Below are 27072 nucleotides of genomic sequence, written 5' to 3' on the forward strand. Positions count from 1 at the left end.
ACATACACACGCACGCATCAAGGTCCTAAGAACAAGAAAGCAAACCACTGCAAGTTACTATTCCCGCATGTCAGGACCCTCGTTCGTACTCTTAATTCCTAACGGCTCTGCTGGCCTTGAGACTTCTCACAACCTCTGGCCATGGCCTTATTCTTTCTCTGTCTCTGAGACAAGTGGAGCAGGATCACCTCCTTGGCAGTGATCTGTGGGGATATGCTAGGGGAGGGGGCACCGGGGAGGAGGAAGCATGGTCATAGGGGTGGGCAAGGACCCTGGCGTCCTGAGGCCACGCTGCCCCCCTGGCTTGGCTGTGCCCTGCCAGCTTCCTGAGCTGGGGACCTTCTAGCGCTCTGACTCGACTTCCCACGTGGAAATGGCATTATCTTCACTCGCTGGTCTTCAAAGAGCGACAGCAGCCAGCCTCCTGGGAAGCTAATCGGATTTATTTGGTTCTGTCTTTCCCCTGGGACGGGGTGTAAAGAAGATATTTATGCATCTACATCTCACTAGGCCTGGTTTAGCCATGGAGAACGATGAGCTTTCAAAGCTGAAGGCCACGTGTACCCCTGTGCGCACCAGCTTGCTAACAACACGCCACGGCCTGATCCGGCCCAGGGAGGCGGAGACCCCCGCCGGCTTCACCGGAGACCAGCTGTGCTCCGAGCCGTGGAAAGCTCTGGCCCACTGCCTGGCAAGGCCTTGAGAGACAGTTCCAGGGAAATTCAGTTTCCTCATCTGTAAACCAGAGCCTGCAATACCTGATAGCCCTAGGTTGCACGAAAGCAGGATCTGAAGGACCTTGTAAGTGGTCAGGAGCCGGATGACCAAGTGTGGATATTATTACTGCATACTTCTCACGCGTGTGCATGTGTGTGTAAGAAAACAGGGCCAGACTCCAACCTATTCAAGGCCGCCCCGGAACACTAACGCTGAATCCTGATTTCCACGTTTATTTGATGATCACAGGGAAACTGTTCAACATATCCAAGCCTCGGTTTATTTATCTGTAATGGAAATCACTTCATAGAGTAGTTAAGAGTAAATGGTGTTTATATATAGCTCTTCAATGACACATATATGCTGCATATGTAATAAACATTCAGTGAATGTTAATGATGAATATATTTAGTATTTTGGGCACGCCTGGCTGGTTTTTTTTATGTGGACATGGCACTGCTGGCCTATCTTTCCATGGACAGTTTCCCAACTTGTGGACACAAGTTTGTGCTGGTCTGGCCACACCCTGCACCCTCAAGGTCAACAGCAAAGGGGCCGGATTGAAGTCAATCTCTGCAAGTGTGACCGTGGCCATGGAGACAAACACATTCCCGGGCCCTGATTTTCTACAGAAAGTAAACTGTACTCAGCTTTTTGGGATGCCTGAATTCTCTGTAGCCTTGGGCAAAAAATAAAAAATGTTATCATCTTGGTTACTCCAGGTGTCAACTGGAGTGATATGAGACTTCAGGGCTGCTGTGAGAGTCGACGGGCACGGCACATGCCAGGGGTTCTGTCTTTAGCCTCCTCATCTGGGCTGCAGCCCAAGAATTTGAATTGCAAAGGAGTTCCCAGGTGGTGCAGATGTGACTGGTCCCTGGGTTCCCGCTTCGAGAAACTCCTGCCTCGTGAGAGGAAGTGACAAGGCTGTGATACACTAACACTGCTGTATTATCCATGGATGGAACTGATGGCACATGCTTTTGATTCAGAGCTGGGGAGGGACTTACTGGAAGTGTGACAGAGATAGTCTCGGGACCCCCCAAAGAGACAGCAAATGCATATCCAGCTCCCTAAAAGAGGAGAGCGCATGGGGGGCACCTTATGCAAGCTGGGCAAGTGCATGCTGCTATTCCTTAAACTTTCAGAAGTGGGGACCGCCCCCCCCCCAGCAGGGTTTGGGCGGGAAGAGCAAGGCCTGGGGGCTATTTGCTGGGAAGGGATGTGCAGGAGGCTGTGCCTACACACTCAGTTAGTATCCTAGAAAGCCAAGGCGGTGGCCCTTGCAACCTGACTGCAGATCCACACTGTTTCTCTCTTTTCTTGGGTGGAGTCTTGGCTTCCCTCAGCTCCCTCCCGAGAGCCAGGTTCTGGGGCCGTGCCAGGAGACAGTGCATGTGTGTACCCGTCCACCCGAGTCTCACACAAGGAGGTGGAGGGGCAACACAGGGACCTCTCCTCTCCAGTCCCAAGGCACAGACATCAAGCACTGAGAATGAACTTAGGAGAGGGGAAGCGTCTGGGTTCCCCCGGGGTTTTGGAAGGCCGGTCACCCCCAGTCCTGGGGAGGCACGGCTCCCCTGTGGCCCAGCTCTCGGGCCGTCTGCACCGCTCAGCCTGGCCGAGAGCAAGCTGTGTTTCAGCCTCTTGCAAACGGTGCGGAGGAGCCCAGGCCGGGCTGTTTGCAGTCGGCTCTGGGTCCCAGCGAGCCAGCCAGCGACACCCCGTGCCTCGCCCCGGTGGCGGCTGCTCTCAGGCTCAGCTGAGGCTGCACGTGGCCTTGGGAGAAGGTGAGACAGCTGCTCTTCTTTTCTAGATCTGCACTTCACACCCTCTCTACGCGCTGGGGTCAGCCTTGCCGGATTTTCGTAAGGAGCTCAGGAACTAGACGCGACAACGTGCCGGGCAGGCGCAGAGCCTGTCTGCCACAGTCTTGCTCTCTCCGCCCAGCCTGTGCCTCTGAGCAGGCATCCTGGCCTTCCCACCTTCTGGCCTGGCTCGTCTCCCTTCGCTGGACTGGCTCCCGAGCAGGACTGACTCTCTCCCGATACCTTCAGCTCCTGGGCTCTTTGCTGGTCCCAAAGCAGTTTCATACCCTGGTAGGGAATTTGGCCGGAATTTATAGCCAGTGTCCACTAAGACCAGTGCGGTGCTTCCAGTCCAGCTGCATCAAAGCACAGCCGCTGACCGGAAGAAAATACCTGTCTGACAGTTCTCAAGGGCGCTGCGTGCTGGCTGCGGGAGACTGGGGCAGATGCACCTGCGGGGACCATCTCAGAGCCCTCTTTCAGGTACGTTCCATTGTTTTCTGTTCCTAAAATTAGGTGGAGTTAAAGGTGATGGGTGTGTATTTGGGAAGCCTTTCAGGATCTACTTTCTTACGTTTGGCCACAGAAACACTCAGGGCCGTAATCAAATTAGGAGACTCAGAGAGACCCTTTCTTGAAATCTTAGACAGGAAGACACCGTTCCCATCAGCGGGATGTAGGTAGAGAGGTCACTGGTTCATCCATTCTTTCGTGCATGCATTCTACAAATATTCACTGCAAAAGGCACTGCAGATTTAAAGGCAAGACGGAGTCCTTGCCTTCGAGAGCTGACAGTTTGGTGTAACAGGGGAAAGGTATCCACAAAGCCTGTACTGTCACTGCTAACACTGATGCATTTTCCAAAAGGCGGAGCAAGAGAGAAACGTGTATATATGTACACGGGCACTTGTCTGAATACATGAGACCCGCATAATTGCTTAACTCCAACTGGCACCTTGGGGTATGAAAAGCATTAAGCACAAGAAAGGGAAGCTGGGGCTGGCGCTGTGACATAGTGGGTGAGGCTGCTGCCGGCAGCACAGGCATCCCATATTGGTGCCTGTTGGAGTTCTGGCTGCTCCACTTCCAATCCAGCTCCCTGTGACTGCACCTGGGAAAGCGGCAGAAGAGGGCCTAAGTGCTTGGGCCCCTGCACCCATGTGGGAGACCTGGAAGAAGCTCCTGGCTCCTGGCTTCAGACCAGCCCAGCTCTGGTTGTTGCTGCCACTTGGGGAGGGAACTAGTAGATGGAAGACCTCTGTCTCTTCCTCTTCCTCTCTGTAACTCTACCTTTCAAATAAATCTTTTTTTTTTTAAAGGGAAGCTATCAAGCAGGCTTCACTGCCCCAAGATATGCTGTGAAGTCGTAAGGCAATCAACATCAATGCATAGCCAATGAGCGAATACTAAGGAAAGATGAGTGATTTGATATTTCCTGTTGCTGATGACAAGGGAGGGGCCAGTCTTTAGTGATGGAGCTTTGCTGACATAACAACATAGGTCTTTTAGCAATGTCTGGTTCTTTTCACCAGCTGATTTTCTCTTTGTTCAAGACCACCCTCCCAGTCATACATCAGAGTCAAACAATCATCGCATTTCTCCAAGTTCTGGAGTTGGAAGAGAAGTTGGCATGAAAAAATGGTTGGGAGTGAATGTTCCATTGAACTTGAAAATGTCTGTAGCCAAGCAAAGGGCCAGACTCAAAGAATAAATGGCATTCACTAGCTCTTCTGAACCACGCAGTCTGGTTGGTGGACATGGTTCTTCTAAGCTTGTGGTCTCAGCCCCAGTTACCTTCAAGGTCTTGAATGCATTGTCTTAGGAGTCTGGTGGACATGGCCTCTGCCTCTGGAGTTATTTACTAAGACTTCTGAGTTTTATCACAGTGGGGATTTCTAATATGTAGAATCTCGGGCCAGAGCAAGAAGATGGCCAAGCCATTAGACTGACCATTTGGGTCAGGGAAGGGGGGACCCCACGATTCCCCGGGAATACTGTCCTGCCAAGGCGAGACCTCTTACCTCTGAAATATTGATCCGGCCCTCCTGGAAGGAGCAGGTGGTGGGGTCATGAGTGCAGAGATTGCGGTACTTGCACCAGTGGCAGCGGAAGGCGCTGTTGACACAGGACAGGCACCTGCAAGGACAGGGACAGTAAGAGGCAAGGGCAGGGAGCAGAGAGGCGAGGGAAGGGCAGGCCAGGCAGCCAGGTGTCCTGCTGAAGTGTCTTTCATGGTCTCAGTCTTGGGAAGGCAAATTGTTGGGAGATTTCCTGGCACTAAGAACTGTGAATTCTCTATCCAGTATATTCATAGGATCAGAAAACTGGAGGAAAAAAAAAGAGGTCAGAGTAGGATTAATGTAACGTATAAGGTGGAAGTGTGCCACCATTGGTCTGTACTAGCTCATAAGAATTTCGCAAGTTGGTGGACACGATGCTGGTAAAAATGTTGAAACTGGCTATCGTGGGAGTATTTACACCACAGAAATTGCAAACTAGGGTTTTTCCCTCAATGCTGGCAGTTAACCATTTACCATCACGGCAATGCTTATCAGACTGAGGAGCTCAAAGAGCACGGGGTAGACCCTGGGCATATCCGGTTCCAGTGTTTCCTCGGCTGCTGCCTGAGTAAGGCACTTCTCCCTCTGAATTCGAGTTTCTTCATCTGACTATAACAAACCATTCCTGTCTGCACCACAGGGCTGCCTGGTATCGAACAAGCTAATGTATAGGAAGTGGTCTTGAAAAGTACAAAGCTAAATGTATTTTTTTCAAGTACTTAAATTACCTGCTATTTCAAGCTCTTAAATAACATTAGAGTGTTAACAATTGGTCCATAGCAGCTGTGTTACTGGGCTTGGGGAAATTCACAGTATTAAATGGTAAGTTTGTCCTACTCCCCAAGAAGCCCGGGCACGGAGCCATGGAATATTGGTGTGGCAATGCCTTCCTGGCCAAGGTGTGCCCTCCTTTCCCTCCGGCTTCACCTGGCGGCTGTGTACATTACGCTGGCTCTCTCTGTGTACTCAGACCACTGTAATGCAAGCGTGTTGGCAAGCTGGGGTGGCCTTCCTTCTCTTTGCCTGCTCCCCTTTCACAAGGAGACTATCTGGAGTGGGCGGGATCAGATCTGCGAGCTGGCGCCACCTGGTGGGCTTCCGACTGCACTTGGGTGGCTGCGGTGCCACCCAGGGCTCCTGGGCCACAGGTTATGAAGTGCATTAGCCCAGCTACACTTCGTTTTCCCTTGGTCATCATTTATATCTCCTTTTGCATATGTCCAAAATTATCTTGCTTATGAATTTCCCTATGATCAGCTGGTTGTTGCTAACGTTATAGGATTTGGCAAACAAATAATGAAAGCCGACCAGTGAGCTACACATAGCAGTATCTACCGGGGCTCCAGACCTGACTGTTGCATGGGTTCATTTTGTGACCATCGTCACAGCATGTATCGTCTGTGGGCCTCAGTTTGTCACATTAGAAAGAAGCACTTGAATGTGATTCTGTGGCTTGAAACTATGACTATCAAAGGTAGAGAAGGGTAAGACAGCATTGGGAACAAAATGAGATCTTTGCTGTCAACGAGACCAGCTTTTTTCCTCCCAAGCCTGCTGCCTGTGACAGCATCTCTGTTGCCATAGCAATCCATCATTACAAGTGGTGACATCACACTGGCTCGGCAAGGAGAAGGGGATGCTCTCACAAACAAGGGGTTCTGTCGCCCTGGGTTAGTTTGTGAAGGAGCTTGAGGGGTGCTGTCTCTGAGATGCTTGTGTTTGCCAACACAGGGTCAGCTGGGATTGGAACACATCGGCAAGTGGCCGACCGCACCCATTGCAGCTGCACCACTTTCTGCCCCGCCCTCTTTCCTACCAGGCCATTTTCATCACTTGCTGTGTCTCAGCACATCTGTTGATTCCTCCCCATGGGGCTCAGATACGTCTCCTTCCTTGACTACTGTAGAAACCCTAGAACTTCAGAAGTCGACCCAAATCACGACAATCCAGATCTGAGAAGAGGAGACTGTTCTGATGGCTAGAGATTTCTCTAGGACTTAGCTGAAGAGACCTCCTCCTCACCTTGATGGCCAAGCCCATTGTGCCCAGAGCTTGTACCTGCAGGTTTGATGTTCCTGGGGCTCTGCTCATTGTGTAGCTCTCAGGTGATGGGAAGGATGGGTCTGTGGAACCAAATACGGTTCCCTCTGCATGGAGCTGCCGCTTCGCTTCTCCCTTGCCAAACGTGCAGGCCCATTGGTCCTACAACCCTATGTGGCCTATTGCAGGGCCTTGTGTTCCTCTCCTTCTGAACCAAACGGTGTAGGAGCTTCCACACTTCTGTAGAAAGAGTCTCATTTCTCTCCCAGAAAGGACGGGCAGAAATGAAGGGGGGGACCTCTGTTCTCCACTCCTGACCTACTGCTACCAGCTGCCTGCACCGTGTGCAATCTCAGAGCGGTGGGCACTAATCTGTAGGCATGCAGCTACAGGAAGAAGCTGGGGAGGTGGCCCAGCTGCACGGAGGCCCCTCCGGAGGCTGGAGTTGCTCTGCTTTTGCGGATGAGTTTGGAATGTGGCTACTCCCCCCAGCCTTGCTCCTCCTCTGTGGGTGTGCACAGCTGAGGCCCGGAGCTCGGGCCCTCTTCACCAGAGTGTAGATGCCAAGTCCAGACTCCACTCATCACCATTCTCTACCTTCCAAGCCACCACCAGCTGCTTTAAAGTGGACGCCTTTTCTTATGGCTCCTGGGCCATGAGCCTTTTTCTGGCTTGAGAACTGGAGTAGGGGTGTGCTGGGGTGGGGCCGAGGGAGACTGGATAAGGCCAGGGACAGCGTGGAGCAAATGCCAGTTACTCTGTCCAAACACCGCACCAGGCCCCTGTGGAGACTGTGGAGGGGACTGCTGCACAAGTCCTGTCCTCAAGGAGCTCAGAGCCAAGGGAGGGACCCCCCCGCCCCCCACTGTCCAGACCCAGGGTGAGGCTCCTCCGGAGAAATGCTTACAGTTGGTGGGCGCTGCAGTTGTAGAACTTGAACTCAGTGCTGACAAATATCTTTCCAGTCTCCTTGGACCTCAGCTGCAGCTCGAGTCCAAACCAGTCTGGGAAAAAATGGAAAGGAGGTGATAGAGTGAACACCTGGGACCAGCAGACCCTGGGGCCACCTGGGGTTCCCTGGGATGCAGATGGCAGAGAGAACCTGCCTGAATTTCTTCTCCCCCCAGGAGACTCCCTCTGGCCCATTACTAGTTCATGCTGCAGACCCAACTGTCTCACCCCTAGGGAGGGAGCGGCAGACTCCCGGGGGTCCCTTGCTTTGGTCAGGCGTGTTCAGCTACTGGAAGAACTTCAGAACTGTTAGGGAAGAATGCTTCCAGCCCCAGCTCTGTGGCGAGAACCTGCTGGAAGCTGACAGAAGCCGCTCCCATCCCTAGAAGGGCTCACAGTGTGCAGGGACTCTGCCCACTCTGCAGCTTTAACCCAAAGGGTAGCTGCGGGTTTTCTTTCTTCCTGGATTCCCCTTCCGGGTGTGACCGTTCACAACAAGCTGCATAAGCAAACATTCGCATCTGGTAGAAGAAGACCTTCCTGGCACTTGTCACTCCCAGCTCTGCCACAGTAGGGCAGCCTCTGGCATGCGATTCTCCTGGAAGACACTGCTTACCTTGATCCAGAGGGATGACGGGGACATCCTTGGGCCCAGGGGAGATGCAGATGACCTGGCTTCCGGACACCTGCCCCTCCACCTCCGTCAGGTTCCCGAAGGCACAGGTGATGCCCGCAGACAGATCGGGAGCATCACTCACAACCAGGCTGAGCTGCGGGGGCAGAAAAGAGGCTCGAAACGGACGCTCCAGTGGGAAGTACTCAGGGCTGCTCTGCTGAAGTCCACTTGCTCACTGATCCCCCCGCCCCAGCCCCGACCTCATGCATCAAGGAAGGGGGCTGGGCTGGCGCCGAGGCTCACTAGGCTAATCCTCCACCTAGCGGCGCCGGCACACCGGGTTCTAGTTCCGGTCGGGGCACCGGATTCTTTCCCGGTTGCCCCTCTTCCAGGCCAGCTCTCTGCTGTGGCCAGGGAGTGCAGGGGAGGATGGCCCAAGTGCTTGGGCCCTGCACCCCATGGGAGACCAGGATAAGTACCTGGCTCCTGCCATCGGATCAGCGTGGTGCGCCGGCCGCAGCACGCCGGCCACGGCGGCCATTGGAGGGTGAACCAATGGCAAAGGAAGACCTTTCTCTCTGTCTCTCTCACTGTCCACTCTGCCTGTCAAAAAAAAAAAAAAAAAAAAAAAAAGAAGGGGCTGGTCTGGGTGATCTTCCAACTCTGCCCCTGAACAACTCCAGCAACTAATTGTTCCACGTGGCCAGAGCCACTGCTCTTTATTCAGATTCTTATCATTAATCGAGTTTTCTATCTTGTCCAGTTCCAGAAAGCCCTGGAAGCAGGGGACCACAATCCCCCTGAGACCCTGCTCATTTTCACAGGGACATTACCACAGGGCTCCATGCACCCTTGGCAGAGAGTCAGGAGCTGAGCCCATCACTCACAAGCCCTTGGCCGGGAACCACCCATCTGGAGGCTTAGCCGGAGGTCACTAGGCGAGAGCCTCACTCTGGAAGGTGGCGAGAGCCTCACCATGGCTATCGCTTATTCAGAGGCCCCTTGCTGAGAATGCAGGGTTCCTAGGGTGTCTGCTTCTCTGTCTCCTTCGGGCTTTCCGGTCACTAGCGGCCGCCTCCTGTGGCCCCTAGACTAGAATAGTAGCTCCAGAAGGAGCCCAAGGGGTCTGAATGTCTGCTGATGCCTATGGGCTCTGACCAGTGAGGCCAGGGGGTTCCAAACTCCCCCTCCTTTTCCTATTTCTTAATTTATTTGAGACAGAGTCAGACAGACAGAGCTCCCATGGCTCACTGGCTCACTCCCTAAATGTCCGCAACAGCCAGGACTGCATCAGGCCCAAGCCAGGAGCTAGAAATTCAATCTAGGTCTCCCACATGGGTGGCAGGGACCCAAGGACTTGCTGCTCCCCAGTGTGCACATCAGCAGGAAGCTGGAACCGGAAGCAGAGCTGGGACAAGAAGTCAGGCACTCTGATATGGGACTCAGGCATCTTGATGGTTAAAAATGCCTGCCCTGGGGCCAGCGCTGTGGCCTTTGGGTAAAGCCGCCACCTGCAGTGCCGGCATCCCAAATGGGTGCCGGCTCTAGTCCCGGCTGCTCCACTTCTGATCCAGCTCTCTGCTATGGCCTGGGAAAGCAGTGGAAGATGACCCAAGTCGTTGGGCCCCTGCACCCACGTGGGAGACCCGGAAGAAGCTCCTGGCTCCTGGCTTCGGATCGGTGCAGATCCAGCCATTGTGGCCATTTGGAGAGTGAACCAGTGGATGGAAGACCTCTCTCTCTCTCTCTCTCTGCCTCTACTTCTCTCTATGTAACTCTCTTTTGAATAAATAAATAAATCTTTAAAAAAAAAAAAAAAGCCTGCCCTGAGAACCTCCTTCCCCAGACCCTCTTTTAATGCTGAAGATATCAGACTCTCAGAAAAATGTGTTGATTGAGAAAACAGTTAATGGAAAAATGCTGCTGTGAATTCCACACACTTTAAAATGAATTGGCCGTCAATGGCCACAGTTCAGACTCCAATTGGTTTTGGAATGGGCGAAAACGCGAGGGGCTCCCTCTGGTGCCGAGGGCTGCCCACGGGTCATGATGGTGACACCCCTGTGCTCCATGTCAGTGGTCCCGTGACCGGTTGCCTGCCCACCAGCACCTGGCAGAGTCTCTGTGCAGACGCTCGGTCATGGCGGGTATTGTCCAGCCTTCCCGCATAGTGCTTTGCAGCTAAATCTCTGCCCCAGTTTCGTTTCCATGGGGCCAGGAGGCTAAGGACAAACTCCCCTGTTTGTTCCCTCTGGTCCCCTGGAGCCCAAACCTCCTGGTGGGGATGAATGAACTCCAATCTTGGAAGGTTCATTAACTAATTAACATTCGAGAATGCTTATAAACCTTCGGAATGAAATAATAGTCAGGGCCTGAGGACATGGACTATTTGGGGTTGTACCTTGATAGGTGGCTGGGGCGTGATTTATTCTCTTTAATATTCTTGTTAAGCACACACTGACTTCAAACTGAGGCTCAGTCTCGCGGTTTTTCTCTCGCTCTTTCATACACACACACACACACACATGCAAAGGCAATTTGTAGACTTCTGTGAGGGGCTGTAGCAAATGGAGAATTGTTAATACAGCATATCCTAAAGCATGTGCTATTTGGGTGGATGACATTGTGTCATAGGCTTTTGTCACTGAATGCAAATTACAGATTTACAAAGCAGATCAGTGGGGAATCAGCTCCCAGGAGGAGGGAGAAGGACCGGGCCCATTATAGTAGGGGCTGCCAAAGTTTTCTATCAACACCTTAAGTTTGCTTGGGGCAGCTAGCATCTGACCGATTCATAGATCCCTGTGCGGTGTGACAGCAGTACCGGCATCCCATCGCCTGCCCCCTGCCACCCCCTGTGGAGTGACTCACCATCCGGCTGTGCTCAGATACCGAGATGCTACTGGGCTGCACCTGGAGGCTCATGCACTGGCTGATGCTGGCAGCAAATCGATTAGGTTCCCGGGCCCGCTGGCACTTGTCCCTGCGGGAGCACCTGCCATAGACACAGATCCACAAGAGGTCAGGCCACGGGGGCCCAGGGGGTGGGCTCCATTGTCCCCTGCTGCCCCTCTGCCTGTGGCTTGTCTAGAAGGCTTTGGTGCCTCCCGGTGATCTCTGTCGCAGGCAGCTAAGGACAGACTGAGAGGAAGTGGACAAACCCCGAACACTAACGCTGCAGTGTGCATTCAAAGAGCGCCCTTGACAGCACTGTAGGATGCTCAGGCGAGTGAGCCAAGGAAGTCTGAGGAATCCAAGAAGTTGCAGAGCCACAGGCCGTGAATCTGAACTCTGGAGTCAGGCTGCCTGGCTCCTGAGTCCCTGAGGCCTGTTACCTTCCAGTGGTGCACTCTTGGTCGCTGCGGCTCTGCTCCCTCAGCTGTAAAAGGGTGAGGCTAGAAGCAGAGCTCAGGAAATTGCCTGCCCTGGCCTGCTGCACTGTACCCTCAGTGCTGGTCCTGGGAGGTGATGCTCAGAATGAGGGATAAAACAGGAGAAGGCCGGTGTGGTGTGGGATAGGGTACAGGGGACCTTGCACATGCAGACTGATGGCCCTGAATCTAGAGCTGTGGAACTCATTGGGATATTCTAGCCATCACATGGTGGATTGTAAACAAGTGTTTGTGTCATGAAATAATGCCTTGCAACAGAGATGGACAGACAGGGAGCTGCTGCCAGGGTGGCCTCCGTCACAAGGCCTGGGTGGCCGCTTCTCTTCAAATCTTTGTCTCTCGCTGCAGGCTCTTGTGCCCATGGGGGGTGCCCTGCTGCCACCTGCCATGCCCCCAAGCTCCTGGGTCTGCACTAGGAATCTGCTGGATTCCACCAGCAAGCGGAGACTCCCACCCCAGCCCCCCCAAACTCCTCCCCCTCTTCCTTTCCAGGCACATAATGGATCTAAATATGAATGCTGTCAAAGAGAAGAATTATTGAGGTTTAAGTGAATCCTTAAGATAGCTCTAAAGTGAGCCCTTGACTGCAGCCTTTATCTCATTGACTCCCTGAAATGCTCTTTTTTATCATACTATTTATGGCAACTGCCCTAACAGAGATAAATAGCCGGGGAGACAATAACACACTGGCAAGAGCGCAGCCTGTGCGAGAGACCAGAAGGTTTCCAATCCTCGCAGGCTCGCCAACGATCTCCTTTGGCTCTGGGCCTCCAGGACAGAGGCCTGTGTGTGGGGCCTGTGGCCGGAGGCTGCCGCATCTCCTCACTGCTCTGTCGCCAAGGCCGAGGCAGGAACCAGGGGAGGCTCTGGGGGTTCGGGAAGACCAGCCTGGGGGTGCCAACAGCAGAATGTCATTCCCCTGCTGCTACGGCAGGCACAGGTGCAGGGAGGCGGGAAGGTTCTGTGACAACCGGGAAGGAGATTGGGGGACAGAGGAAACCTGGGCTCTCCAGACCTGACACGGCTGTGTTTTCTCTCAGCAGTGGACCACCCAGACGAGGAGGCAGGTGGAGGCGGCTGGGGCCGTGGGGAGGCTGGGCACTGGGCACTGGGATGGGTTGGGGGAAGCAGAGGTCATTGCTGTTGAATAAAGGGTCACCGCTGATCTGCGGTGTTGCCACGTCCCACCCGTGAGAAGCGCCACAGCCACTTATGGCCACTGTCTCTGGGAAGGCAGGCTGGGAGCTCGGGCACTGGGCATTATGGCTGCAGGTGCCCACTGCAGAATGGGACAGCAGCGGTGCAGGGCCCTTTCATGGGTTCTTGGGTTCTTTAGAGGAAGAGAACCTCTGGAGGAGACAGCCCGCTGGCTGCTGGGCCCACCTCCTCAGGGCACTTAGACTGCACTCCCTGCTGTGCCAGGCTGGCGTGGCATCACCATCGTGGTCTGATGGCCATGGAGACTTGCTGCGTGGGTTTTGCTATGAGCATTTTTGCAAAACTTTTGGAGGAATCACTTCTCTCCAAAACCCAAACAGGGAACCCAGGAGAAGTGGGCTCAAATCCAGTCCGGATTTTGCATCTGTGAGGCGCCAGGCTCCCTCCTTCCCTCTCGAGCCTCCCAACACCTGCTGCAGCGGCTGGAAGCCAAGAGCTATTGTGCAGGACCCTGAACCCTGGCCCTCCGCCTCCGCCTCCACCCCTAGCCCGGCACATTTCATGGAGATGCATGGCTGGCTGGCACCCAGCCACGGAGTTTCCAACTCCATTCGTAGGCAGCTCCTGCCTGTGGGGTTTTCACCCTTTTCTCTCCCTCTGGGGCTCTTGGAATTAGGAAGTTTGTGTGATTTTGCATTTCTATTGAGCGGGTATTCAATGGCAGGGAGATATTTGAATAGGGATAGGAGGCCAGTTGGAGTGAGATGCGGACTTCTTGGAATCATGAAATAATGAGGCCAGAAGGGTCTTCCCAAGGGTACAGAGTCCATAATAATTATTTTGATTTGTGTAGCCTCTTCTGGGCTTCCTTATTTCCAAAGCATTTATTATTTCATTTAGTCTTCACAATTCACCTGTGAAACAGGCATTTTTCCCTATTTAGCAATGGGGACTGGAAGCCTGGAGTTGTCAGTGGACCCGCTCAGGGTCACACAGCAGCCAGCTGGGGGCCAGGCCTCCCACCCCCAGCACGCCACTGTCTGCCCGCTCTTGACAGGTGCACCTCTATCAGGCTACAGTGAGTTGGTTCTCAGGATAGCTGGAGAATCCCTGGCTCCCCTGTGAGTTCTCTCACAACACTGGGATGCAGGTGTGTCCCCTCAGAGCAGATAGCAGGGACCGGCAGAGAGACAGGGACCCTGCACTTAGAGAAAACCCCCAACCCCACCCCTGCTGCCTCTTCCTGCCCCCAAAGCTGGATACAACATTTGAATTCCTGCCACATCCCATCATGCCAGGAAAGCCCCGGGTTTTCTGTACACCAGGTCTTTTTCCAGAATGATCCAAACTTACATGTTGTGCAGGGCGCACCAGCCGCAGTGAGGGTCCCCCGAGCTCAGGCACTCCCCACAAGTTGTGTACTGTTCGCATGACTCCACGGGAACCCTGGTGACCTGGCAGAGAGAGCAAAGGGGCACGGTGAGGTCAGGTTGTGACAGTTCACACACGTGTATTGAGACTCCCCTTACCTACCCGGGTGGCACCACCTCAGCTCTTAACAGGCAGCACTGGGGGTGACCAGTGACCTTGATGTTCTCATTGACGTGCCCACATACACAGACACGGCCATGTAGACCATGCTTTGGCATGGCAGGGCTCAAACTTCCTGCTTTGCAGAGCTGGAACTAAATCCACCGATCTCTTTCTGTGTATGAGTAACATCCCCCACCCCGGAGAGCCGGACAAGCCAGGGGCAAGTGCTGAAAATGGTTAACTCTGTTGAAAGGCTATTGAGTGGCACAAACTCATCTGAAGAGCATTCAGCTGGGCTTGGGCTGTGACATCCTGCCTGCGCCGCAAACATCCGAGAAGGGAGAGAGGGAGAAACCTCCCCTCCACGAATATTCATCGAATGCCACAGCCTCTTTATAGCCAACCAACTATCCCACCTGGATCCAATTATCCCATTCTCTGATGTCTGCATTCAGTTTCCCAAGCAAATCTCCCGGCCTTTGAAACATTTGGCTCAATGGTAACGACGGCGGAGAGGAGCTCCCCGTCTGATCCTGTCCTGCCCAGAGAGCGGGAATCTGCAGATTAACAACCTGCTGCCCAGCGAGTGCAACCCTCGAAAATTCTCCCTGGCCCTGCAGGGACCTGAGCCGGGCCTGTGTGGACATCACTCTTGCCTTCTGGCCCAGCACGAGTGACAACAAAGGCCGGGCGAGGACAGAGGACCAAAGTCATACACTTGCTATCTTCTGGGAATCTGACACTGCCTGGGGCAGGAGGCTGCTGGGCTGCAAATGTGTTTTCCAGGCAGGGAACGGGTTGTCATTTGCTGGGGCATAGAGGTCCCCCACCCGCTGGACTTGTAAGCTCAGCTGATGACACGAGCTGTGGTCTAGCGGGAGCAGAGTGCGCCGCCATGGAAAGAGGACAGATGCGATGGGGACGCCTTCACAGACGCTCAGGATTGGATGCTAGCGAGCTGGTTTGGCCAGTGCTGGTCAGACGTCAGCTCTGGGGAATCAGGGCCGGGCACTAAGAGGCCACGGCCAATGGCGCATGCTGCTGCCCACGCAGAGCCCCACAGCGTGGCAGCAGTTGGCAACTACAGACTGAGAGGTGCTTGCTCTATATTGTTTTCGGTGTCCTGGGGTTGGTGTGAGCTCTGTAGATCCCAGCAGCTTAGATAAAACCTATCGGGAGGACATGGACAGGGCAGTAAGGGTGAGTCGCCACTGGTGCAGGTAACTTGGAAGGACGTCCGAGCTGCGGGATTGTCATGGCCAAAAGCCATCCCGGGCAAGGTTAGCTTAACTTGAGTTCTGGGTTCTCATGGGATGGGGCAGGGACAGAGAGGTCCCTACCTGTCCTCACCACATTATAACACTCAGCACGCCGGATCACCAGGTTTCTCTGTGAGTGAGTGACAGGATCAGCATTAAGCAGTCCTACCCTTCCTTTAATAATGGGAATGTAAATAGCAGACATAACAAGTGTACAGTCTTGAGATTCAACTGATAGTCTGTGTGTGTGGTGGTGATGGAGAGCTGGTTTCGATAGTTCCTCCGTAATACACCTGAGGGTCTGAGTCGACTGGTGATGTAATGGCCAAAGGGGCCAACGTGAGCATGAGTCACTTAGACACGTGCACAGGGCAGGGACTGAGAGAGGCCACCCCATACTGCGGAGTTCTGAGCTCAGGTCCCCGCAACCTGCCCTAGTGGGGTGTCGCCCAAGCAGACACGTGTCCTGCAGCGGGCCAGGATGGAGCGGGGACCATCTGTGAACCCAGGAGTCTCAAGTAGCTGTGAGAAGGGCAGTGGTGAAGCTGCAGGATGGCTCAGGGCAGGGAGTCCAGCCACACTCAACATAAGCGAGTCAGGGTTGGACGACACTGCAGTAGGCCCCAAGGGCTGAGACCCCGTCTGTCGCCGGGACGTGGAAGAGGAGTGAAGGCGGCATCTGTCCAGGGGGCTGTGAAAGGGCTCTCTGCCCTCAGCCCTTCCCATTCTGCCATCCAGGATTCTGTTTCCCACAGTTTGTCCGACTCCGCCCTGAGACTAGGACTCGTGTCCCCTGTGAGCCGACAGTTGAGTGATAACATCCAGCCGTCAGCACCACCAATGAACTTCCTGTGGACTCCAAGAGCAGCCCTTGAACCCTGCCCCCTGGTGGGCGGTCCCTGCAAGAAGCACCTGCCTCACAGGTGCCTGTCGGAGACTTCAAGGTGCCTCTCCCAGGCGGGGCGACTCTCAGCCCTTCGGGACCTGCGGGGCCCTGGCTGCCCGGCGGGCTTCCGCTGGCCCCTCCAACCCATCCTCTGAGGCTTGCAAGGAGCCATCCAGGGCCCGGCCTTCCTTTCTGGGGTTTTGGGCCCCTTGTGAGTGATGTCTGCATCTGGCTGGGAATTAAAACAACTGTGTGCATTGCATTTGGGCCGTCTGTCAAAACACAGGCCGGCTTTGAGCAGCTGGGAAAGGGGGCCCTGAATGGGAGCAGTGTGTCCAGCAACAAAGCCCACTTTCACGCCAAGTGCCGCGGAGATAGTGAAACCCTGTTCTTCTCCAAACACGAAACCAAGAGCACAACTATTTTTCCTGTTTCCTGGGCCCTCCTGGTGGGATTCTTTTTTTTTTTTTTTTTTTTTTTTTTTTGTAATGCACTGAGTTGAAGAGCAAAGTGGAATAGGAAACTTACAGGAGTGAGGGGAGTATACTCTCACACTTGAATTCTTCGCTCCTGTAAGATCTAATAGCCATGCACAAACCAGAGCAAGAAATGTCATAGTGGCTGGGAGGAGACCCTGAAGGACAGGCGCTCCCATGGGCCTTGTCTGCCGCCAGTGGCCCTGGGTGTTTGTTTCCAGTTGTTCGCCAACCAGGATTCCTTGATTGCATCCTCTATCCAGGCCAGCGCTGGGTGCTTCAAGAGTGTAAGCAACCAGCAAGTGCATGAAAACACAGCCATCGCCTTCAAGTTATAAACAGATGAGCAACAAAAACAAGGAAGCGACAGGTAGTCTAAGAGAGGCCCAGAGCAGGCCGAGGGGGTTCGGAGCGAACAGGAAACCCGCCTGTGTGTGCTGTTCTGCCCGACAGCCACAGGCCCCGTGTGGACACCGAGCATTTGAGATGGGCGCTGGGCGAACTGAAACATGCTGTCATGGATGCCATGGACACGGGAGTTTGAGGATTTTAGTACAGAAAAGAAAACAAGTAAAAGGACGCATTAATAATTTTTTCATCGACATGTTGAAAAGATAATATTTTGCATACACTGGGTTAAATAACAGCCATTATTAATGTCACCTGTTTCTCCTTACTTCTGCAATGTGGCTGCCAGAAAAGTTAGAATTACACATGTGGCTCACATCTGTAGCCCGCATTTCGTTTATCAGAGAGAGAGAGTGCAGCCCCTCGTGTGGGAGGTGGTGTGAGAGGCGCTGCCCAGGGGACCCCAACAACAAACCCAGAGAGGGCAGGGTTTCCTCTGGAAACCTCACAAGAGGCCCAGGGAGCTTGGGTGTGAGTCTGGAAGGGTTTGGGTTCACCTGGGAAGGACTATGAAGGCGGCAGGGCTGGGATACATGAAATCCCCGAGCCCTTCAGCTGGTCCCTCCTTGGCTCAAGAAGTGTCCTCCTATGCAGCTCCCAACCTGTGGTTGTGGAACCAGCACTGTGGTCGTCACTGTGGGCTCATTACCGAGCCAAGCCAGAACCCATTCACTCAGTCGGCCACACCGCTGGAGACGGGCCCAGGACGTGGGTTTTGACGACCGTCCAGCTGATGGCCAGTTTGAGACATTCAGATGACCTCAGCGCCTTGGTGGGAAGCCTTTGTAGACGTCAGGTGCTGGGGCCAGGAAGAAATGGAGTAAAACTCCACTTTGGGGCTAGGGAAGGAATGAACATGGCCTGGGTGTCTCCTTATTGGAGAAATTGTTTGTGATGATTCTAGGTTTACGGAGCCTTGGAGGACCGAGTTCAGACCTCCGGAGTCAGAGGTCACGTCCCTGCGCACACCCAGGTGACAGCCGGGCACTAGCACCGTGCCGGGAGTGGGGGTGGGGAGGTGAGATGGGGGGATGGGCCGGAAGTTCAGGCAGGAGAGGGAGCTCTCTCCTGGGCAGTATCCAGTGTGTCATGCTGAGCTTAATGGGACATTCGAAGATGCTTTAATTAGTGTGTGTTTATTATTATTGTCCTTTAATTATGCTCGTGCTGCCCCGCCTCCTCCACTGTGAATGCTGGGACGAGCGGGTGGCTGGGCCGGCAGGTGGGTGTGACCCTGAGGGTCCCACATGGGGAGAACGCCCTCTCGCTGCCCACCCAGCCGCCGTCTCCCCAGGCCCTGCCTCGCTGCCTCCAATGGGGTTCTGTCCTCCCCTCCCCATTTGTTCCTGCCCGGTCTGACGCCTTGTAATGATGCCTCTAATGAATATAACTGTCCTATTAAGTCATTTACTTGAGAAATCTTCTTAATTAAAGGTGACTCACATGGTATTCCGGCTCCTCCGGCCCCGGGGCCCCACGCCTCCGGTGCGAGCCCCGCCTGATTCAGCGGCCTGGACACCCAAGTGGGCAGGGCTCCACAGGGTATGCAGAGCGTTCATAGGGCACCTGGAAGGAGCTGCAGGGTCCTCACCACCCAGAGGGGTCCCCCGCAGGCTTCCAGCAAGAGTCCCATGAGTCCTTGAACATTTACTGAGCCCTTGGGTTCAGCTAAACCCCCTGTGAGGCCGGGGGCTCCACTCTCTGACCTCTCAGCGCCTATGCGTTGGGTAAGAACAAAACCAAGGAGATGGAGCAACCGAAGAAGGGGGGTGGATGCAGCGGCTCGCCCAGGGGTGCCGGAGGCCTGCAGGATTCCTCTGCAGCCACGCAAGCGAGCAATGCGGAGAGAGGGAAGGGGCAGGCAACGCTGCTGGGGCCCCTCCGCCACGGAGCGTTTAATCCCTCACTTCCCTGGAATCCGCCCGCCCCCTGCCAGATGGTACACCTGTCTCCACACGCGAGCAGAGAGCACAGGCCTTCTCAGTGGCTGGGGGCCAGGTGGCGAGGGCGGAGGTGGCACCGACGGCCTGGTTGGAGCCTGCAGTTGGCCTGAGCAGCAGCCCCCGGTCCCCAGGGCCTGGAATGGAGCTCCTGGCAGCTGAGGCCGACGGGACTGGCTCTTTGTGGCCCCTTCCTACCGGCTTACCCTCCAGTTTGCAGGGTCTCAGTCCCACGTCCTCCCCTTTCCCCAATTCCAATATGTTCAAGCCGCATTCACGGACACACACACAGAGGATGGTGGTTTGAAAAGGGGCCCTGCCATGGCTGCCCTGTGGGCTGAGATCAGGGCCCAAGCTGAGGTCTCCGGGCAGTGGGTTCTAGCATTTTCCAGACACTCTCACACGCATTGCCTTGTCTGATCTGTGCAGAGAGAACAGGGATCATCCCACATCATGATCGCCACCGAATGCACCAGAAAACAAAGCCCCCCAAGGTCTAGCTTAACTCGGGTCTCACAGCAAGTGGCCCAGTGGCCAGCAAGAGGAGAATGCTCCAACTGCCCATGACCGGAGAGGCGAGGAAGGAGGAGCTGCCTGGGGAGCTCCAGGAGACAGAGAGCGAGGCCAGACCCAAGGTGAGGCCAGGGCAGGGCTCAGGAGGCTGGAGGCGGCGTCAGGGCAGGGGATGCCGGATTCTGCAGCTCAGGCTCCTGCTAGCTGGCTGCTGATGGAAGCAGGGGTGGGTGGAGTTTCTCGTCTGCACTTGCCCCAGATCTTGACAGCCCTGTGTGATTGGGTGCAATCAGCAGGACAGGCCTGGAGGCCTGGGACTCAATCCATCCCTTTTGCCTGGTGATGGCCAAATTTCAGAGTCCTCCCTGGGAGAGAACTGTGCACTGACGGTTGGGGACTCAGCCCAACTCCTGCCGCTGGCCTGATTCTCTCAGGCACAGAAGCCAAAGTGGAGCCTCTGGGGAAAGGTTGGGCTTCCTCTTGCTCCTAACATGGCTTGTGCTACATCTGCTCCACTCTGCCCAGTGAGTCTCCGTGGGAAAACACCCTCGTCTGTCCCCTGCCATCCAGAGGGAAAGAGCTGACTGGCTGCTGGCTGCCTGAAGCAACACCTTAAACTCAGTCTCCCCCGCTGGAGGGAGGTGTGTGAGGCAGCGGCGAGACCGTGAGCCCTTGGGTCAGCTGCTGGCCATGCCACCTTGCTCGGAGCCAGGCTTGTTGACGGAGCTTGCCTAATGGAAGGAAGCCGCCGAAACAATCCCACTTCTGACATTTATCCAGCGCCTACTGCATGCCAGGCACTTGGCACATATCCTCTGATTTAATCCAAAACCAACCTTGCTGGGGAGGTGTTCTGGGTCCCGCTTTACGTACTGAAAAACAGTCTCAGGTTAAGTAACCTGCCCCAGGTCACACGCCGCGTAGGTGGCGGAATTCATGTCCAGATTTGCCTGCCTGCCTCGCCGAGGCCGTGGAGTGGAGTGGAGGCAGGGGTGGGATGAAGAGGGAAGACCCCTCTCCCAGGGCTGTCCAGAGTCACGTTTCTCCGGTCCAGACATCAGGGGCCCGGTAGGCATCGCAGTGGCGTCGGCACCTGACCCCTGGGTGTCTCTTAGCTCACCCCACTCCTGTTGTGTAACCACAGTGCAGCCGGGGAATCAAGAGCGAGGCGGAGGAGAGGTGCCAGTGCGAGGTGGAGTGGGAGGTAGTTGGAGAAGGTGGCAGGTTCCCTGCTGGATTGTTTTTCTAAGCCAATCAGGGCTAGAACAGCCCTGGAAGAGGCTGTGAGCAGGGTCCAGGTTTCCATCTGAGCCTCCCCCGGGTGGCGTGGAGCCTTCCCCTAGCCCAGCGTGGGTGGGGGAGGCAGCGGGGGCCTTTCTGTCCTGGTTGCCTGCTGTTAGCTGGATGACCCTGGGCACTCTGGTTAACTACTTCAAGCCCTCATTTCCTTATCATTCAAATGGAGATGACACCTGTCCCACCTTTTTAAGGGCTTGTCAGGGAGCAGTGCGCCCTGGGAGCTCACACTTTCAGCTTAGGTCTTTCCAAGGGAACAACTTCTCAGTAATTAATAAGAAGCACTCATTATTGTTTGTTCCCAGGGTGAGACGCATTCTTTAAAAATTCAAGCTGTGTGCCCTGATCGCTGAAATCCTCGTAAGGTAACCACAGCCCAGCCCCCTGCCCATGTTCCGGCCGTGAAATCCACGCGGCCGACATCACTAAGAAAAAGCAGGCACAAACTCCTGCCCAAGCAGCTGGGGCTTGGGGTGCCTGTGATTGCACCGAGAGAAACCTGCAACCTCCTGACCAGAAGCTGGCCCTGGGGCTGTCCCCCAAGAACCCCTGACTATTGGGAGACCTGAGGGCGCGGTGGAGTTCAAAGAGGAAATCTATTTTTAATGACTTCGGGGAGAAGAGCAGTGGCCGAGTAATTCCGAGTAATTAAAGCTATCTATCACTCAGAGAGAGGAGTCCAAAGTTGTTTGAACTTTTCAAAGACATTTTTTTTTTCCTGCTCATTCATAAAAACCCAGCAGAGCTCCTGTAGGAGTCAAAGAGGGGAGGACAACGGAGAAAGAAAGTTCTGGGCCCAGACCACAGAATGCAACCCTCAGGGGACCTCAGGGGCAGTGGCAGAAATCTCCTGAAGCTTGCTCTGGTCTCCCTGGGATCTGGCCTCAGCCTCCCCCTCCTGGAGCTGAGTCCTCTGCCCGAGTTCGGCACTGGTTGAGGAGTGGGACCTGGAGGGGCACAGTCCTCGGTTTCAATCCCAGCTCCATCGCTTATGACCCCACGTAGCGGCAGCGGCTCCTGGAGCCTCCATTCAATGGCCACCGTGATGGCATTGACTTACAAGGTTGTTCGGAGGCTGGCCGGACACCGACACACACTTGCAGTTGCCACTGGAGGCGGCAGCGTCTGCATGGGCAAGCTGCAGAAGGCCCTCCCCCAGGTGTGGCACTCCTGTACTGGTTGACCTTGAGCAAATGGCCGGGCCAGTTTGGGCCAAGACTGCTTATCTCTCAGATGGGGAGAATTATGTCTGTCCTTCCTGTGAAGGGCATCATAGGCCTTCAAAGGCTCGTCCTACCCATGACCTGTCCTATGTAGCACGTGTGCTCAAACCCCAGATCCTTGGCTCAAAGGAATTGAATTGAGCCTGGACCCCTCAGGACGAAGGTGGAACTTGGGCAAACGCACAAGGAGGGTGGGCAACAGAGCAGCCAATCAGACATTCTGCACAACACACCATCTTCTCTCAGAAAGGACTTCGGCGCCAGAAATACCAGGGAGGCAGAAGTAGGGTCCTTTCTAGTTCTGGGTTTTAGAAGGATCTATAGAGAAGCTGAGATGCTGATACTATGTTGTCTCCATGACAACGGGGGATTTTACTCAGTTAGGGAGTGCGGGTGGGATAGGAAATGGGGAATGAGAAGGATTTAGGAAATAGGGCCTAAGAAACAACTAAAACAGACCTCTCACCTGGGAACCAGATGCCTGGGATTAGCCAGAGCCCACAAAGCCCCTTTTAGGGCCATGTTGGCTCCTCTCCCCAAGGAGCAGAAAGGGGGCGATGGCAAGGGCGGGTGACAAGGCAGTGGAGCCCTTGACCTGGCTACTCCTGCTCATTCATTCACATCGGCTGTTTGTCCAGACCTGATTTCCGGGGACAAATAGAGCCCTCGCCCAGCCTCACCCCAGGAGCTTGATGTTATCTGAGAGCAGGGCATCTGACTACCAGGCCCTAGTCTCTGGGCCCCGCCCTCTCCATTCTGCCTTGTCCACTTTATAGTCACCAGGGGAGCAGGGTAGGAGGTGTTTGAGCTCCAGTTAATCCCAAGTATACTTCTGAATTTGGAAGCACCTAAGGCTTTTAGAAAGGAGAGGCTTGGGGTGGCAGTCATCACAGGAAGGATCCCAAGAAGGGGCTGCTCAGAGATTTGGGGTGCGAACATCTCTGCTGTTGTCTGCGACAAAGGTCGAAGTGTACTTTACTGTGGTTTGAGAGGGGATTTAAGCTGGGGGTGGTCTTTTTACAGCAGGGGAAGCCCAGTTTCTAGGGCCTTACTGCTTCTAAAAGGACCAGAAACATGGGCGCTCACTGGCAAACAGTTCCTGGCATTGCCTCCCAACCAAGCTCCAATTCTGGCCCAACGGCTCTGTGTGCTGTGACGCTGGCACTCGGGTGTTGCTGCACACCTGCAGTTTCTCAGGGACCCCTTGTTTATTCCTCTTCCATCCCTGATATCTCCCCTGGAATTTGTTTCTAGGGGTAGGGGGAGGACACTTCCACCACAGTGTGCGATGGGATCAGGCTTTGCCCAGTCCAACTGCCCAGGCCTCCTGTAGCACACAGGAAGAGAGTGGAGCCAGCTCGGCCCCGTCCACAGCCGCTGGGTCTGGGCCTGGCCTCCATCTCTCTGTCTCTGCCGTGGTTTAATTCTGAACAGGCAAGAAGCCCCTGGAGCCTGAGGCGGTGAAACAGAATTCTGGTTTCTAGAAGCACAGAGTACATCTCTCTGCTTTCCCTTCTAAGCATCCCAGGCTTGGGCATCTTGCCTGCCCTGACACATCAGATGTCCTGAGAATAATCTCTCTTTCCTTGGTGTTCCTGGTGACTAGATCCCGTGGGAACCACGGAGCAGCCTCTTGTCATTCACAGATTCTAGGACAAAATAAGCAAGAAAGTGGATGAGTGTGTGTGTGTGTGTGTGAGAGAGAGAGAGAGAGGGAGGAGGAGGGAGAGAGAGAGAGAGAATATATGCTGAATTTCTCAGTAAGAAAAATGTTTTCTATACTTAGGTTGGAGCACTAAATTCCCTTTTTTTCCTCCATGTTGTTCCCACACTGAAGCCTGGCAAGCGGTCACGTGACAGACAGGAGGCTCCCACGCTTTGCTGGACGCGGTGCCTCTGTGCTGCCCCGGGAACCTGTATAAGCCGGTCAACTGCATAAAACCCATTCCTCTGAGGTGGCGATGACCACCTCAGTGCCTGCTTTTCCATACTGGGACCTGCTCGGTGGGGGCTGACTGGCCTGGCCCTGTGACTCTGCCTTCTTGGAGATCTGGTTTATGGCCGAGTAGCCCAGCACACAGCTGGAGTGCACTTGGCACTGAGGAGGGGTCCTTGCTTATTTGTTCACTCACCCATTCTTCAGTCAGTCCGCCCAGGTATGAATCCATTCACCCATCCACCCATCCACCCATGCATTCATTCTCTCATTCATCAGTGTGCTCCGCCCATCCCCAGAGCAGGGATCCAGTCTTGTACTGTGGGGTCACAGTGTGAGTTAGTCCCCTTCTTAGCATGCACAGCTCTGCTAGGAAGTAGGAAGCGGGCTATGCGCGGTACCACGCCGGGGAGAACTGAGGAGCCAGGAAGGTGTCGTCCACCAGCGACAGGCTCTGAAACGTGGCGATGCCTTCATAGGCGGGAATGGAGGAAGGGCTCTACAGGGTAGACTGAGGAAAGCACCGACATGAGGTACCTGGAGAATTCCAGGGATGGGCAGGTCTCAAGGGCAAGGGAGCTGATAGGAACAGTGATTTCTGGCAGACCGGGAGGGGGGGGGGCAGGGCGGCAGACACATAGGAAAAGGAGATGCTTGCTCTCCTCTCAGGATTGCCCTGGCCACCTCCACCTGCCTGCCCCCGCCGCAAGCCCACCCCTGCCCAGCAGGACGAAGGCTGCTGGCCCTCGTCAGCCTGCCTCCTGTCCTTTCTACTCTAGATGTGTCTGGCACCCCTTCCACCTGTTTGGAGAAGGTGGGGAACCCTTCAGCTTTCCTTTTCTGGAAAATCTCAAGGTGCCCTGGTTGGGGGCCTGGCTTCAGGAGTCAGACTGTTGGTACCTAACTCCAGATCTTTTGTCCCTTAGCTGTGAGGACTCTGGCAAGAGACTCAGCCCTGGTCTTCACTCACTGATCTGTCCAATGGCCATGATAATTACGCCACAGACTTACACCTGCAGAGGAAGGCGACACTGAGGCTCAGGGGGTCTTTGTGAGTTCATTTCAAGTCATTTAACCAACACACACCAGAGCTGCAGCTGGGACTCAGGCTGACTCACCCAGAGTCCATTCTCATCACTTGGACACTATTATGCTTCTTAGGCATGAAGGCAGGCATGGTTAGAAGGTACTAAGCTCAATGCCTTGCACACAGAAGGCAGTTATTAACAAATATCTACTTAGCACCTGCTGTATATTCTGTGTGTTCATTAGGTTTGAAGAACAAACAGACACAAACCTGATCCTAAAGCAATCTCACCGTTGTCAGAAAAGAGACAAACATCCCAGATTATAACAAAATATCAGCACCGTGGTGGAGATGTGATAAAGCAAAGAGAAAATATGAATCAGGGAAGGTGTCCCAGAAGTAGGGTTTGGTCTTGGTCATTTCAGCTAAAAACCTCCAAGAGTATTTTTAAAGAAAACACTGCCTCTTGGATGGGGTTGACAGTCCAAACACCACTGCCTAATGTTCCAGCCTTCTACACATCTCCCCACCCAGGCTGACCCTAAGCCCTTGGGTCAGCACGCATCCCACCTGCTGGAGCAAGGACAAAAAGCCTTAGATCCGTGTTGACCTCTCACCTCCATAACAGCAAACAGGCCCCCATTTCTCCACCCCCTAATACAGCCCCACCTTGTCTTGACCAGCCCCACCCCGCCTGGACTGCTGGATATCCCACTATCCATCAGCCCAGCCACCAGCCTGAGCTCGCCTGCTCCTCCCAAGCTCTCTCCCCGCAGTCAGCAGCTCAGCCCCGGAGTCCAGCCTCAGCCCCAGCCCAAACCCCTCCCAGCTCACACTGTGGTCCCGCAGGTCCTTTAGAAGGAGCTCACGCTCTCCCTCTGTCTCCTCAGCTCCTCAGTCCAGCCTGAGCTCAGACTCCCAAGCCCTTCCCTCTGCTTTGTACTGTATAAACTGCTAGTCTGTAAGGGCTCTCTCTCCGCCGTGTGTTCACTGGGGACTGAGCCCCTCCTGGTCTGGCCCTGGCTGTATACTCTGTTTCTTCTGTCCTGACACCACCTTCTGGGCTGGCCGCCCATCGTGCCCTGTGCCGTCCTGCCTCCACGCCTCTGCTCACACAGGGCTGCCAGTCAGAGGCTCCTCCCCTCTCCTGCTCACCTGTGCGTCCCTGGGCCCTCCCTCCTCCAGGAAGCCTTCTTTGACCAACCTCTGTGACTGCTAGGTCTGAACCAAAAATCCATCTTCCTGCTCCATCGGTGGGACTGCACGCTCTCCTTAGGTGGGTCTCTCGCTCCCAGAGCTCTGCTTTCTATGTCTGTATATGAGATCCCCGTATGCCCCTCCTTTGCTTCCCTGTGTAAGAGGCTCCTGGAGTCGGGGAGATGACGCAAGTGTTAACACCAGAAGCACTCGGCCCAGCCTCGTCGCATCCACAGCAGTGCCAGGCCTCACTTCCACATCTGTAACATTACTGAATGCTAAAAGGATCACCCACACCAAAGCACCAAGACCCAAGGCTGCTTTTGCACTGTACTCGAGGGTGCCAGGTGATCACGTAGCTTTTCCGAGGGTCTCAAGACCCAGGTTCATCATTCTTCTGTCCACTGCCTTGTGACCCCTGACCCCCAGCAATGAAGTAAGAGGGTTGATGGGGATGAAGAAAGAAGAGATTCTGGGAACTTTGGCAAGGAAGACCTGGGGATGCTGTAACAGCCAGCCTCCAATAGGTTCATGTGGAAGCTCCAGAGGCAGGCCCCGAGCGGCAGGGGCGCCGGACGCCAGCTCTCAGATGCCCGAGCAAACCACTCTTGCTGCAATCTGGGGGTCCTCCCAGGG

The 27072-nt window shown here is 54.6% G+C and overlaps 1 protein-coding gene across 2 annotated transcripts in view; it reads right to left on the reverse strand.

Annotated features, from left to right (window-relative positions):
- Nucleotides 1–27072, reverse strand: part of PLXNA2 (plexin A2) — a 205678-nt gene that overhangs the window by 62061 nt on the left and 116545 nt on the right. For both annotated transcript variants that reach the window (XR_011381262.1, XM_051821302.2), the window contains exons 5-9: nucleotides 14096–14196; nucleotides 11064–11187; nucleotides 8193–8346; nucleotides 7533–7629; nucleotides 4547–4661 (exon numbers count right to left, since the gene is read on the reverse strand). Coding sequence is in view for 1 of the 2 variants with exons in the window: in XM_051821302.2 (XP_051677262.1) it covers nucleotides 4547–4661; nucleotides 7533–7629; nucleotides 8193–8346; nucleotides 11064–11187; nucleotides 14096–14196 (591 nt within the window). In the remaining variant the exon portion in view is untranslated. The remainder of the gene's footprint in view (nucleotides 1–4546; nucleotides 4662–7532; nucleotides 7630–8192; nucleotides 8347–11063; nucleotides 11188–14095; nucleotides 14197–27072) is intronic.

The sequence above is a fragment of the Oryctolagus cuniculus genome, chromosome 13 (assembly GCF_964237555.1).
Source record: "Oryctolagus cuniculus chromosome 13, mOryCun1.1, whole genome shotgun sequence".
Taxonomy (NCBI): domain Eukaryota; kingdom Metazoa; phylum Chordata; class Mammalia; order Lagomorpha; family Leporidae; genus Oryctolagus; species Oryctolagus cuniculus.